This window comes from Centruroides vittatus, unplaced genomic scaffold, assembly GCF_030686945.1.
Source record: "Centruroides vittatus isolate TY-2023 unplaced genomic scaffold, ASM3068694v2 contig_1154, whole genome shotgun sequence".
Taxonomy (NCBI): domain Eukaryota; kingdom Metazoa; phylum Arthropoda; class Arachnida; order Scorpiones; family Buthidae; genus Centruroides; species Centruroides vittatus.
In genome coordinates, this window is record NW_027120741.1 from 3,251,532 (window position 1) to 3,267,391 (window position 15,860).

Below are 15,860 nucleotides of genomic sequence, written 5' to 3' on the forward strand. Positions count from 1 at the left end.
ATGTATTTTTACCAGCCAATTTTATTTTAAACCACATTTCCATTATATACTTCAACAGCTGACATTTTAAGGCTTATTTGTAAAAAAATTTTGTATGATTCTGTACAATTGTTTTTTTTCGGTGACCCATCAAATATGGAAAATCGAAAGCATAATTTTCGGCATTTTTTGCTTTTTTATAACTAAAAAATCAAAATGCTGTTCAAACAAGAAAAAAATTGTGGTACAGGTTTGGAGAAGATGTGTTGAGAGAAAGACAGTGCCAAAACTGGTTTACAAAATTGCATTTTGGCAATTTTAATATCGAAGATACACCACATTTTGGATGGCCATTTGAAGCCAATGAAAACAAAATAAAGGTACCGATTGAAGCAATCTGCCTTATAACAACATGTGAAATCACTAAGAGATTAAATCTGTTAAAATGAACCATTTATTATTACTTAAAATGAATTAATTTCATTTCAAAGCTCGATATCTGGGTTCCACATGTTATTAAAGAGAGATGCTCTCTATGGTGAGATTTTAAAGAAATTTGTTTTTGAGCTTTTACCAGACAATTTAACAATTGATTCGAAAGTGTACTGCCATCGAGTAAACAAATTGAGTAATACCATCAAACAGAATTGATCAACAAACAAAGTGTAGTGTTTTACCATGATGATGCCAAATTTCACACAAGTTTGGTAACTCGTCAGAAACTGTTATAGCTTAGATGGGATGTGTTATCACACCAGCCATATTCGCCAGATCGGGCACACTCAGATTATTACTTGTTCCGGTCTATACAAATTTTTTTTAACTGTAAGACATTTACTTGAAATGACATGTCAAAAATCACTTAGATCAGTTTTTTGTAAACCACGATCAAAATTTTTATGAATGTGAAATCATGCTACTACTAGAAACAATGACAACAGGTATTTGACCAAAATGGTCAATATATAATTCAATAAAATATTTATTTATAATAAGAATATTGCGTCTATTTTTCTATGGAAAAAATGAAATTACTTTCCGAACAACCCAATATATATATAATATAAAACCATATATATATATATATATAATCTTAGCTTATATATATAAATGGTGTTTGTGTGTATATATATTGTTTGCATATTATCCTCAAAAATTGCTAACTGAAGAGGTTTTTTAAATCTGAAATACATTTTAGCAAGAAATTATTTTGTGTATGATGGTAAAAAGTAAAAAACCTGTAAAATTGCATAATTGGTTATTAATTGGTGTGATAAGCCCTCATTTCAGTTTTGTGACTTAATGGGTTTCAGTTTATGTTATTAGTATAACATTAGACATGATATCAAACCTGAGCTTTAATTAACACTCAAGCATAGGCACCATAGTAAAGATTGTTTGGGTCATTATTTTATTTTATTCAAAAAAGATACAGTATCTTACAACAATGCTGTATAATAAAAATCTGTTCCCAAATTTCTCACCAAAAATACTGTACCACTGACGAAATTTCCTAGTCATTTCAATTTACCATTAAATTTAGTGGAAATCCACCAACTTAACTTTTATTAACAGTTAACTCCATATAATATATTCACTCACCACACCGGATTGTTTAAAAACAGTACTCACGTCAAAAACCAATAACCAGTGCAAAAACTTCTAAAAAACAAATGTTTTTGACTTCCCTTCTGGGATCTTCATCAGGCTTATTTATTTTTTCGGTTGAAACCAGATTCGAAACTGTTTTCGCACTGGTTATTGGTTTTTGATGTGAGTACTGTTTTTAAGTTGACTCCATGCTATCAAATTAGTCTGTGCTCAATTGTTTTCATCATGTCAACTATACTCATATTTAATCACATTTTTATTGTGTTTAAATCATTAATTCATCAAAATGTGTGACTTCCAATAATCCAGCAATCTTGTTAATATATTGAACTGAAACTGTATACAGTTTCAGTTTGATATATGAGTCACTTACTTGCCAAATTGATCAAATTTTTCACGTATCTAATTTTATACATTGTTATATTCAAGCTATGCTTTATTATAATGATATATAAAAATACATTCTGCAATGTTTATTTAAATTTAAAGTTTAAAGGGAATTTTAAAAAATAATTTATAATATCAATTTTTATACTTTTTGTTTTATGGAGTTAAAATAATAATGATTAACTCCATTTGTAAATCCTTAATATAGTCAATTTGGCCTGTGAACAGCTCATATGTCACTTTACCAAGATTGTATTATATTTTATTTTACAAGATTTGTGCTTGTCATATGTAGATTTTGAAAATTTCATAAATTTTAGTAAGTTGATTAAAAAAAATTACATAATTATTGTATCATTAAATTATATTTTCATAAAAAGGTCAAATTCTCAAGCCTCTACATATTAATCTTTTGTTTAGTTAATAGCATTTTAAATTTCTATTGGATGATATTCAATATTGATCATACTGATTAAAAATATATTTATACATATTTCAATTGAGTTTGATAATTAATTTATTTTTATATATTGAAAAACTATCTGCAGTGTTTTATTTTATAATGTTACTTTTTAAATATTTTATAATGGGATATAATAGTTATTTAAATATAAGAATATGGAATGTCTACCAAGAGTCAAAAATTGAAGTTTGATTCAGCAGAATTTTCTGAAGTCAGTTGGGTAATTTTTTATAGGAATATTTGTTCCTAAATTTTAATACATGTAAATTGAAATAAAAAAGGACTATTATAAATTAATTAGATTTTATAGTAAAGTTTATATTTTAGGATGCCATTTGAAGATTTTTGTACTCATTTTACCGATCTCTCGATGTGTTTATTAGTAAATACTTCGTGGTTCAGTTTTAGTAAAAGCTGGCATGAAATGTCACTTTATGGTCGATGGACAACTGGTGTGAAAGGATCTAAGTATGATAATGCTGGTGGCTGTATTAGTAATGAAGAAACATTTCTAAGAAATCCACAGGTAAATTATTAAAATAATTAATAGTGATTTTATTTATCAAGTTATTTATTTTTATATTCCTTAAATACGGGAAATCCTTGTTAATTCAAATTTGGATAATTTGAAAGCTTGTTCGTTCGTAACTGTACTTTTGTCCCGGCCAGAAATATAGAGATTTACAAGATAAGGAATTCGGTTAGTTTGAAATAAAGCTACTTTAAAATTCAAAGTGAAAATTCTGTTCAAACTGTGATATGCATATGTTAACTCATTTGTTTAGATCAGGGGTCACCAAATTTTTTTCACAGTGGGCCAGATTACAGAGAATGATGAGTGCAGACCTCATAACCGTTTTGTTCAATACAGCACACTGAATACACAAAAAATAAAGACAACCAACATATTTATTTACCAATACACAAACATGATTGCTGCAGCAAGCTCATAATTGCTTTCTTAGAAACTTCATTGCAGGTACTTACATGAAAAGCACTCTGATATCCAAAGTCGCAAAAAGCCAGAAATTTCATTTCACTGATTTTCCCAAAAATTATATTACTGTCAGATGCAAAAATTGGATTGGACCAATTTTGGCATTTTTACTTACACTTATTTTAATTTTTTCTATGTAGTAAGTTCATCTACAATCTATGATATTTCCATATAAATAATTATATTTTAGCTCATTTGTGGCATAGTGCGGTGGCAGATCATAGTCTGGTGACCCCTGGTTTAGATCAAAATTCCTCCATGTTATAAGAACAATAGACCAAGAATAACTCTAATCTGGCCAATATGACTTTGCTTTTACAGTAACACATTTTCGGGTGTCACCTTACATATGGACTACCCTTTTTTTCCCCTTATTTCATAAAATATGTCTGGGTTTCAGGATTGTAAGGTTGGGCTATAAGTAGCAAATTGAAATATTTATAGTACTCTAGGCTATTACATTTGGGTGATTTACTACTTTTTGGGCCATTTTAAAAATAAGTTGGGCTACATTTTAAGAAATTCTGCCATACTTTTTATAAACTGTATCTAGCAACCTGTGAGGTTCTTATTAGACACCTGCTGTTTACCTGCAGTTTGTTTATATTATTATTAATTAATGAAAATATCATTCTGTATAAGTAGCCATATTCTGTTCATTTAATAAATTACATCAGTTACATGGCATTTGTCATATACAGAAATATTTAAATCTCGGATAATTTGAAATTCGATAATATGAAGTTGCGAATATTTTGTTTCCTTAATTTTAGAGCTAACATGAGAATCTGGAGTTTAAGGGAGAGATTTTAATGAATTTGTTAAAAAAAAGGTTTTAAAATTATATCAAATTAAACTTGATAGAAAAATTATCTGTCTTTGTAAAAGGAAACATTTCCTCTGACTCATTGAGAAAAACAGTTTAGTTCCTCCTAAAATAATAGACAAATGAGACATTGCACTTGAACTATCTGCAAAAGTTCCAGACTTCCTCCTGATGTTGAAAATGTGGCATGACATTCCAATGATTATATTGGATGAAGATTAGTATAAAAGGCAAAAGGTCACCTTCCAATTTGCTCTCATTTTGATACTCTTATGTAGTGATCAAAGCTTTAGCCACTGTTCTTGTTTTGGTTTCCTTGCTGAGCATCCAATGTTTTAGTCATCCCTCTCCCAGTTCTCCAACCTCTGTGTTCCCAAGAACTCTCAACTCGCCACCTTAGACATATATGAATAATATATGATAATTAATTGATAATGAGGTAATATGATATTATTGTCATGTAAACTATCTCTCGCCAGATTAGTTTAAGGGTTAGATTAGAAATCCTCTCATTTGTATTCATATCATACTACTTACTTTGTTTTTAGTTTTATTTAACATACTCCTTTATGTGTAAATGATATACTGTAGTTGTTTTAATAAATAGCTAGATACATTTCTAATGTATCATAGTTGTCGTTCGATTTTATGCCTAACTCCATCGTTGGCCCAAAACCATGTAATAATTTTTGTATTTAATAAACCTTCCTAAAATTCTGGTCAAGTTATTAGTATATCTTCAGCCACTCAGTAGATAAGATAAATTAATTTAGTTGCAAGTTAGGACATGATTAGTTTATCCTAACTGGTGTCAGGACTGACAAAGATTTTTACGAATCTTTATAATTTTAGCATCCTGTATGGAAAAGGGGGTTAACTTGGAATCCCCTGTTCTCATATTAACAAGGATTTCCTGTAATGTTATATTTGTTTTATACACTTCAGATGCCTTAAATTAAAAAATGAAGGATCTTGAGTTTTGTGTGTTATGTATAATTGTTGTTAGTTAATTTATTTTTTTATAAATGAAACTGACTTGGGCAAACACTAGCAACGTGATATAATTAAAAATGTCAATAATCAAGAAAATGATTATAATTTGAGGTTTATTGATATTAAAAACATGTATGAATACACAAACAACTTTTCTTCCAATTTGAAATTGTATCCAAACTTTCCATACTTGATCTCTATTTTCATCTCTCTCTGTTCTTGAGATTAATGAAGGATGGCCAGATGGATAACAGTGGGAATGTATAGGTCTGCAATTTGAAAATTGCAGCCCAATAAAATGATAACAGACAAGAAAAGTGATCAAAATGCATTATAGTAATTTAAATAAGTCAACGATTGAATTGATGTAAATACAGTATGTCCTTAGATTAATTGATGATAGACTAAATTTTATATAGAGAGTTTCATAATCTAGAAAATTTATTTATAGAATGATAAATTCTATAAAATGTTAAATAGAAAATTTAATTTGATATTTAAGTGAAAGTAATGAAATAATTTGTTATATAGATTTTATAATTTGAAATTGCTTTATTATTTCATGCATCATTATATTCTATACATCATTGAATGATCCAAAATAGGATATTAAATATGAAGTATTTTAAAGTATTTATAATTTCTGAAATTGTATTTTACTTGATAGTCAAGACCATATAAATAATTATTTTAAATTAGATTTTGAATATATTATTCATAATTTAATCCTGTGAAATTTAAATAAATTTATTATTTACAGTTTAAAGTTAATTGATCATCATATGTATGTATATTTTTAGTATCGTTTTGATATAACTGGTGAAATGGATTCAATTATGATATATCTTCTTCAGAAAGATAAGAGAAATATGAAGAAAGATAATATTAAAAATTGTACAATAGGATTTTCTATTTTAAAGGTAACTTTTTTAAAAAAAAACATTTGTTTAGGGTGTCTCAGAGAGGCAGGAAATTTTGAAAAGTGTAGTGGAAACCCTGGTAGGTTGGTGGTGCTGCTGCTTACAATATCTTGCTATTTAGTTATAGAGGGATATGCATTGTGTGTTGCAGTCAAAGCATTTTACAAAAAACAATGACAGTGTGGAAGCTGTGTGTAGATAATTTCAATGTCACTTCAATTTAGGATGTCATAATTGTATTCTATCAGTACATGCTGTTAACATGTGGGTTTGTAATTGTGTGGAAACAGGTTCAGCTCTAAAAAAGAAACCTGCAGGTTTTTGTCAACTGTTTACATGACAGACAATATTGATGCTGTTTGAGCTGTCATATGAAGCATCATTCAGTTCAACATTGTACAATGTTGAACTGAATTTCCCAAGAGGAAATTTATAACATTCCTGTTGAAATGTTACATTCAAGCATGCAAAATGTTCCAAGAGGCAGCAAGAATGTCTGCAGAGATAAGGGTTGCCTACATGATGTCATCATCATAAATAAATAAGTATTGGTTTGCAATTTATCAATGAGCTACTCTGTGCTATTAGTTGTTTTGAATAAATGTATTGAAAACATTTTTTTCTTCTATGTAGATCTTTCTTCCAAAATTTCCTGTTTCTTTGAGAACCCTTTATTTGTATATATGAAAATCATTATTCCCAGTACTGTTAAAATTTCAATAAACATCTGTGTGTGTAGAAATATAATTTATAGTACGTTTTTTAATAAATAACTTCATTTTAATTTTTAATTAAAAGGTGGAATCAAATAGAAAGTATAAAGTTCATAAAATACAAAATGTAATAGAAAATTCTGATTATATTCGAACAAGAGGAGTATTTAAAAGATTAACACTTCATAGAGGTCGATACGTTGTCATCCCAACTACATTTAATCCAGGAGAAGAAAATGAATTTCTTTTACGAATCTTTACAGGCAAAGATGCCAATGTTAAGTAAGTAGATTTTTTTAAATAACAGATCGGTTTTCATTCCTTCTAATCTATTTGGCAGATTTATTATTAATTGAGGAAATTAATTTATAATTATAATAAGATATTTTCTGATCTAACTATCAGAATTTCAGTATTTTTTCATTTTAGGGAAATTTCATGTGTGTAGTAGAGAGTAAAATTATCTTTGTATAAATCAAAATACATAAGAATTTTAACAAATATAAATGATATCCTAAACTTATGATTAGCAAAGCAATGCATTAAGATTTGCAAATTAACAGATTACAAAAAAACTTCATACAGATTTAAATTCAACATTTTTAACTGCACTAGCATTAACGACAAAAACTCAAACATTTACTATGCAATATATATTTATTATTCAAACATTTTTGGTCTTTTTAGATTGTAAAATTCAAATATCACCTGGTGAAGGTTGTTTTAAGAAGACTGAAAATGTTAGAATAATAAATAAATATTTTGTAGTAAATAATTGCATTTTTGTTGTTAATGTTGAATTTATAAAATTTTACAAATATATGTAATATTCCAAAAAATCTTAATTATAAGTCTTATAAAATTAATGTGTGTATTTTTTCCAAAATACAGTAAAGCCTCATTATTTTGATATCAGATAATTTGAAATATCATACAATTTGAAGTCTAGTCCTAGGCCGAGAGAATAGGATTTTGCATATATTTTAATTTGGATAATTTGAAATCCTCAATGAAATTTAGTCATTATCTGGTGACTCACAAAAAATATCATGTAATATGATGGGAGATTACAAATTAAATGTTTAGAAGGAAAGTTTCATGTGCCCAAGTGGCTTTTTTGTTTTGGTTGTACCAATTATAAATTGTTGATTTATTGGTTATCTATTCAAGGTAATTCAGACATTGTACAGCATTGCCAATGAAAAGAGAATTTATTTTTAATATTTTCATGGAAGAAATTCATTTGGCATTTAATTATTTTAAGACATTTTTCACAAAAATCTATTGTTTCAATAATTCCAAAGTCAATTAAATACCCTGTATATTTATGATAGAATGCATTCATGGCTTTATCCATTAATAGAGCTTGTTTTCGTGAAAACTATTGAAAAACATACACGTTGCATGTAGAGAGGCATTTTCTTTAATTTCTGCTGTGAAAAAGTTATGTAAGCATTTATGTGAGGATGTTAGTCTAGCATTTGCAATGGACAAATATAAAAAAATACATAAACTATATGAAAAAAATGGAACAAGCTAAATTGGATTACTTTGTTAATTAATAAAAAAAAGATAATTGAAATGACATTTGCATAAATTTATTTTTTTTTCAATAAAAAAAAGTTCACCGTTAAGTTTTTTTATAGGGTTTATTTTAGTATTTATTGCCAAAAACTGATTTTCTAACTTTTTGCCAAATGATGCAAAATATTATTAAACCAGGAAAATTAGTGTGTTTGATTTCACGTTTTATTTTCAGGTGTCCTTCCATCAGTACTAAGGGAACTAATATTCATTGTGATATGACACTCCTATCAGTTTCAAACATTAGTGTGTAGATAATTTCTTTCAAAGCAAGACCTGTTTGGTAAAAACATGAATGTAGTTTGGTAATGTTTTCATTAAATACATGCCAACTGATAGCTTTTCTGAAATAGCTTAAATTACTAAATAATAATAATGTATTTGTAACCAAATGGTTTAAATCATATAAGATAATGTCATATTTTATTCAAGAGTTAACAAAAGTATTCGATTTAAAAAAAGTTTGAATAATTCAGTCATTTCTTCTTTGTTTCTTGAGTTTTGAAATATTGAGATTTTCCTGTATATTATTCTGAATTTCATAGTGATTTTATACAGCTTATTTAATATGACCAAAAAATTCAACTATTTTTTTTTTAACTGTTATGATACAGAATTCAATGTTATATGTTATTTATTGCATTTTTCTTTATTTAAGCATGAAATCTTAGCTTTTTGAGGCTATGCATTATATTATTTCTGTTGCACTCTTTGGAGAATCTTATGATAAACTATTTGCATTATGATGCTGCTTCAAATACGATCATCAAAATTTATTGAACACCATAATAATAATGTTAGAGTATGTCCTACATGGCAGTGTCCAGTGACCACAGGTGGAAAAAATCTTTGAATGCACTTCATGTAGCTACCACCATTTTGTAAACAACACGTATCCACTCTAGAGAGTTTGCTCGCAAACTCTCTAGAGTGGATATGTGTTGTTTACAAAATGGTGGTGAGATGACTTCCTCAAATGCTTGCCATAGAAAACAATTTTCTACATTATATTACTGAAACTTCTTATAGGCAAAAGACACATGACATTTATAAGAAATGTTGAGTGTGTGGTGAATTTCATTATTTGTATCATGAAATAAAAGATGATCTAGCTTTTCTTGTTTGGAGACAGTGATCAAACTTGCTTGGTAACTGCTTCCTGCACAGATGTCCACAAGTGGCATCATTAATCTTTCTGTTTTGTTACATTTAAATGCTATTTAATAAAATTAACAGTAATTCAATAATCTTACCATATTTTATTTTGAATTTAATTTATTCTTAACATTTTTTTTTTAATTTAAATTTATTCTATAATGGTTTGGTTATGAGTTGCATCTGAAACAACTGATAGTTTTTAAATTTCAATTCACAGGACATGGTGGCTATTTACAAAATTTATTTTCAAGAAATAATAGTGATACACATTCATCCCCATTAAAATATTATTATATATATATAATAATGTTCAAAGCAATAAATATTTTACACTTTTCTCTTAAGAGTTACTTTATTTTAAAAACTGTCAGGAGTTCATATCTACATCTGATTATGGCTACTAATATAGTTAAAAACATCTATTAAAAATTGATGCTGGATTTTAATTTTTTATTATCTATGCTTATATCGACATCTCAAAGCCAAATGATCATCATAATTAATTGGGCTATTATAATGCTATGATTAATAATTAGAATCTAAGTAATTTGGTACTAGAGGTAGATGTTAGGTGCCATCTCTTATCTAAATTAATCATTTAATAATAGCCCAATTAATTACAATAATGTTTGGCTTAGTATTATGTATGCTTGTAATGTATGCTTAATGAGATTTAGAGATGATTTTATAAAATCAACTATGTAAATTTTACAATGTATCTAATTTTTTAATTTCTTCCTGTATTTGTGTGTGTGTGTGTGTGATGTATGTAAGCATATCTCTTAAAAATGAGAATTGAAAAAATTCTCATTTTTAAGTCATTATTTTTGCATTAGTTTTGGTTATTAACTGAAAAATAGACTTAAAATTTGATTTTATAACAAATTTATTATTATGAAAAATCTAGGATAGTAGTAGTAGTAGTGTATAAAGTTTTTTGTTGTATATCAAAATTATTCATGTTGAATTATTTATTTAAAATGTACATATTGTTACCAATGACTCTGTCATTAGTAGTGACTTTGAAGAGTCTAGGATGAGTGTAATTTATTGATTTTAAGAAACTTTTTATGATTTATATAATAATTTAATAAAAGCTGAAATCATGCAAAATTATCTTCTATCCAGACGAAAAGAAAGAATAAAGAAATTTATAATTTTCAATAGTAGTAAATATCAATGAACTACATTACATTAAAATTCTAAAAATTATAAGAAATTAATTTTTCATAATTAACTAAAATCAATAATCATTGATTTTAGTTAATGTCTGTTATGATCTCTAATGCCAAAAATGAATATAATAGAAATATTCTTTCAAGCCTGAAATATTTTAATTCTGAAAATTTTTAATATGAATTAAAAATTTTTAAGACAAGAAGTGTGACTTTTTAAAGTGATATTGTTTTACTTCATTTTGTTAATAAATTGCTCTTAGTTAGGAAATGTATTTGTAGAAAATTTTTGATGCAGGCCTGACTTTAAAATGAGAATTACCTTATGTTGAAATAAGGTAAAAATGAAAGACATTACATTAATTTAAATAATGATAAATGTAACAATAATTTATATCAATCAATTATACAAAAATTAAGAATAATTTATAAATATCAGTTCAATGCAATAAATATAAGATGTAGTAGGTCTTTTTAAGATCAGATATTTTTAACTGAGATTATTTGCTCATATACTGCTTCTTTTGACTTTATTCATCATCTACCTTCTTAATCTCCAAATTAAATTATAATAGATAAAAAATTTTTTGGCATAATTATTATTACATTATATAGGTTGTTTTAGTCAACTGTACTATGTAATGTTATATAGTTTGATCATATGGAATTATTGGGAAATTGAAAATTTTTAAAAACTGCTAGTGGTCATTAACCTGTGAAGTATCAATAGTTTGATGAGAGTGCACAATTTCTTTATTAATTTTTTCACTTAAAAAGAAAATGTACTAGCATATATATGTATTATATGTACTCATACTTGTGTGATGCAAGTATGAGTACATGCTAGTATAATGCAACTAATTTTTGGATTTTGTCATATCAACAAGTTTCTAGAGGAGATTCGTGTATTTTTCCCATACTGTAGTGCCACTGTCACACCACCATTAAGATATTGCAAAAACTATGGAACTTCAGAACTATAGACTTGACAATGTAATTGATTTTGAAATGGCTAATAGAAATTTGTTCATAACACTCACTTTCTTAGTAATTGTAAGGGTTTTTATATTTTAAATTGTATAAAAATAATTATAAAGAGTATTTTCAAGTTTAAATTTTTTTTCTAATGCTAAGAAAAAAAGCATTACATGCATGGTGAGGACATCTTTTAAAAGTCATAAAAATTTAAAGTAAAATTTAAAAAAAAACCTTAATCTTTGTTTCAAGAAAATAATTGGCAAAATTGGCTTTTGTAATTTTTCTAATATTTTGCTGTTATCTATGAGGAAATATTTAGATCTCTGTTTAATTCATAAAGTAGTCCAAAATATTTACAGAATATCATAGAATTAAGTCTAATGCAAACTTTTTGAATTTTTGCATAATTTTTTCTACAAACTTGTATTTTCTAATTTATTTTCATCAATCACTATAAAATTGTGAAATAACAGCATGAGAGAATGCCACTTTGGAATATCAAGCTATATTTGTCTTATTAAAAGTAAAGCCTATGATTACCAAGAAATGCTTAATTATAGGAGTCTTGACTCTTATAATTATTTTTTAAGTGGTAAAGTAGGTGAAATTTTAATTAATAAATCATCACAAAATTTTATTTGTGTCCTTAAGACAAATGTAGAGCCATCACAAATCCTATCTGAAAATTGTCATTCTATATTGACTTGTGTATCTAATGATGGCAAAGTTATTCGTCTAACTGGATGTACTGTACATGCATAGCTGGTTACCAAATTTTCATCATGGGACTACAGGTGTACTATATTAATATCTGTCTCAGGACTTGTACTGAGAATGGAATTGGGAAGACTCCCTCATTATTAATTTATTGATAAATTTGTTTTAGAAACTTATTGAATTATCAGAAGATGATTATCAAAAATTGATATATACAAAACTTTCACTAATTAATAATAATTCTTTTTTGAAGCCATGATCTGTTAGAGTTAAAGGACTATTAAGTAACAGTGGACTGTCCTTCTCTAGCTGTACATATTTTTTAAATGAAAGTTCATTTTTTCTGAACTAAGACTTATATTGGTCACAAGATGTTCAATATTTGAGTGAAAGGGGTTGGGACTCTGAAACTTTTCTAAATGGAATGTGGACTCCAGTGGTATATTTATTATCTAATTTGAGTTAAAAAATAGTCATTTGCTACACAGTTTAGATTAAATAGGTTTTCGATAAACTTAAATGGTAAAATAATTAATGTATCATGTGGTGCTGAGTGTTCTTTTTGTGAAATGATGATACATATGAGAAAACAACTTCTTGATTCTTTTAATATTATTTCAGGTATCCAAGTACCTACACTGACATCTGATTTTTGTTATCAAATTTTATTCCTTGACAGTTTTTCCATGTTAACATTATATAAATTACTGTATATAAATTTTTTGTTTGTATATCAACTTTAATGTAACAATGTTATTTAACCCCTCTTTGTATTAACTCCTGTTATATCAAATAATAATGCTTGATTGATTGATAAAAAAATTTTTCATCACGTGGAAATGAATGATTAATTAACTGTAACAGTTGAATACATGGACAATCTTGATGCATCATGTTTTCATGTATGTAGCATACAGCTTCAAACCATTTATGAAGTGCTCTCTGGCTATTATGACAACCAACCACTGCACAATATCTTCCAGAACTGGTTTTATAACGCATGTCACCAATTGAAAATTCAAAATTGCAGACTTATTAACAACTAGCAGTATTTTAATGGCTGCCAAGACATATGCCCTTGTGTGGCAGAATTCAAAAACATGTTCTGGAAACTTGTGGATACTAGTTATGGTATATCATGGAAAATAAATTTAAACAAAGTTATCCTGCTTGTTTGGCAAAATTTGCATTAAAATTATATTGTATCTGTCACATCTATTTTACAATGTTTGTTTTTCTAGAATTTTATATGATAATTCATCTATAAAGCATTTTGTAATGAACCCTGGAAACATCAACACATCCAAAAAATTTTAAAAATTAAAATAAAATAATACACACATTTTTAAACTAGCTATTTTAAAAATAAAATTTAATAAATAATATGACTATTCTCATTTTAAAAGTCAGACTTGTAATTTATTGTTCAATTGAAAGGATATTTTCTAATAGATTTAAAGCTTTTACATTAAAATGTAAATTGTTATGTAACAATATATAAATTATAATATCTGAATTTTTGACAATTCAGGCATTATCAGGAATTTTAACAAATTTTACATAAGTTTTTCTTTACACACTTAATTAATTTTTAATCTTATTTGAAAAGGACTCTTTGACTGCTTTCAACATTCTGCTTAATTGCATTAGTTTTTTTGGTTTTGAAAGTTTGAGAATAGGTGCATTCTGCTTGACCAATGTGTTTAGTTTTTGTCATCATTCTGAGAAGGTAGGAAAATTTATAAAGTTTACTATTTTAACAAAATAGAAACATTTCTTAACATAAGACTTATTAAGCAACTTGTCTTAAATTCTTTTCATTTCAAGTATAGAAATTTATGTAGATATAAAATTAGGTTTTGATAATATTCTTTAAAAAAATGGAAAATATTATCTAAATCAGCCTATATATACAAAAATAGATAAAGAATATATAAAAGTAATACAGTAAATGATGAATGTAAGCAAAGATGAGTACCCCATAGACATATGGAGATGTTGGTTCGGGTTACATTGATCATTTATTGTATTAGCTTTTATAAATTAGCCTATGTTTTATGAATTCTAATGCAATAGATAATATTGCATTATTAAATTAGATATTATTATCTGCATTTCAAAGCAAATAACATAATTGCATTTAAAATAATACAACTGGTTGCAGTTTGCAGTATTATTGATTTGAAAAGTATACTTTATTAAATATTACTATAACATTATAAGAAATATTTGCTATTAGTCATTAAGTATTATATTAGTGTTCTCTCCAAGTTTGTTTTAACTGCTTGATTTAACCAGCTAAAAATATTTTTATTCTATTTTAAAAATAACAGAACTATAAATTAGTATGCTATTGAGTGTCATAAGGAAATTTGCAAAGCATTCAGTTAACATTGTATGTTAACATTGTACGAAAATTTTTTTCTGGGAAAACACTGAGAATATGTAACTGTGATTTTATAACTTTTGAATTTTTTTTGAATGAAATTTAATAAGTTACCATTAATAAAATTTATTATAATTAACAATTTGATATAATTGTATAGGAATGTTAATCTGTGTATTTCTTTCTTACACAATCTTTTGATACTGATTACTGGAAAAAATAAATAGTTACAGAAAATATATACTACTGAATAATATGTATAAAGGAAATTCATATCTGGAAACACTATATTAGATTTTACATTTTTAAGTAACACAATTTTTCTTCAAATACCAAACTATAAATTTTGTTTGAATATGAAGAAATGAAATATTTCAAAAAGTATATATTTTATTTCTTTTATAATGTAACATAGAGGAAAAAATTTTTTTCCTATGATAGCATTTACTCATACATTTCAAAGTTTTTCTTCAGTAAATTTTGGAGAAAAAGAAATATGGAATAAAGGGTATCAGTGTGTCAACCTGCAATCTGTGGGATGATTGTCCTTTAAATATAACCACAAATTTCCACTTTGTTATACCATATGAAAAATAAACTATGGGACGAAAAGCTTTACCATATAATTCACAAAAGATGTTTCATTCAAACTACAGCTGTGTTTTTTCCCCTGGCTTCAATATTATTCAATTTTTAATGTTGCTTTTAGATTTCAGATCTTTCAGATTTTCTAATAATTATAGTTTAGTTTAAAGTTTCTGTTTTCATACCTACATTTTCTTTTCAGTGGTTTCCTACTATTTATTATTTGTTTGGTCCAATATACTAGTGTTATGAAAGTTATTACAATTCATTGTTGACATGTATTTTATATGTTGTACAAACTTAAAAATATTCTTACATTGCTGAATGTATTCAGAGAAATCTAAAATGTAATCAAATTTAGTTCAGATTTGTTCTTACAAAATATCTA

At 26.5% G+C, this 15,860-nt stretch overlaps 1 protein-coding gene and 1 long non-coding RNA gene across 5 annotated transcripts in view; one reads left to right on the forward strand and one right to left on the reverse strand.

The window, feature by feature from the left end:
• Positions 1–15,860, reverse strand: part of LOC136979447 (uncharacterized) — a 218,886-nt gene that overhangs the window by 176,289 nt on the left and 26,737 nt on the right. The gene's annotated exons all lie outside the window — the stretch shown is intronic.
• LOC136979225 (calpain-5-like) overlaps positions 1–15,860 on the forward strand; it is a 53,388-nt gene that overhangs the window by 28,086 nt on the left and 9,442 nt on the right. For 3 of the 4 annotated variants that reach the window (XM_067275173.1, XM_067275182.1, XM_067275177.1), the window contains exons 8-10: positions 2,768–2,966; positions 6,057–6,176; positions 6,975–7,171. In XM_067275173.1, coding sequence (XP_067131274.1) covers positions 2,768–2,966; positions 6,057–6,176; positions 6,975–7,171 — 516 coding nt within the window. Of the gene's footprint in view, positions 1–2,767; positions 2,967–6,056; positions 6,177–6,974; positions 7,172–14,110; positions 14,231–15,860 lie in introns of those variants that run through there. The other variant, XM_067275187.1, reaches the window with a different exon arrangement.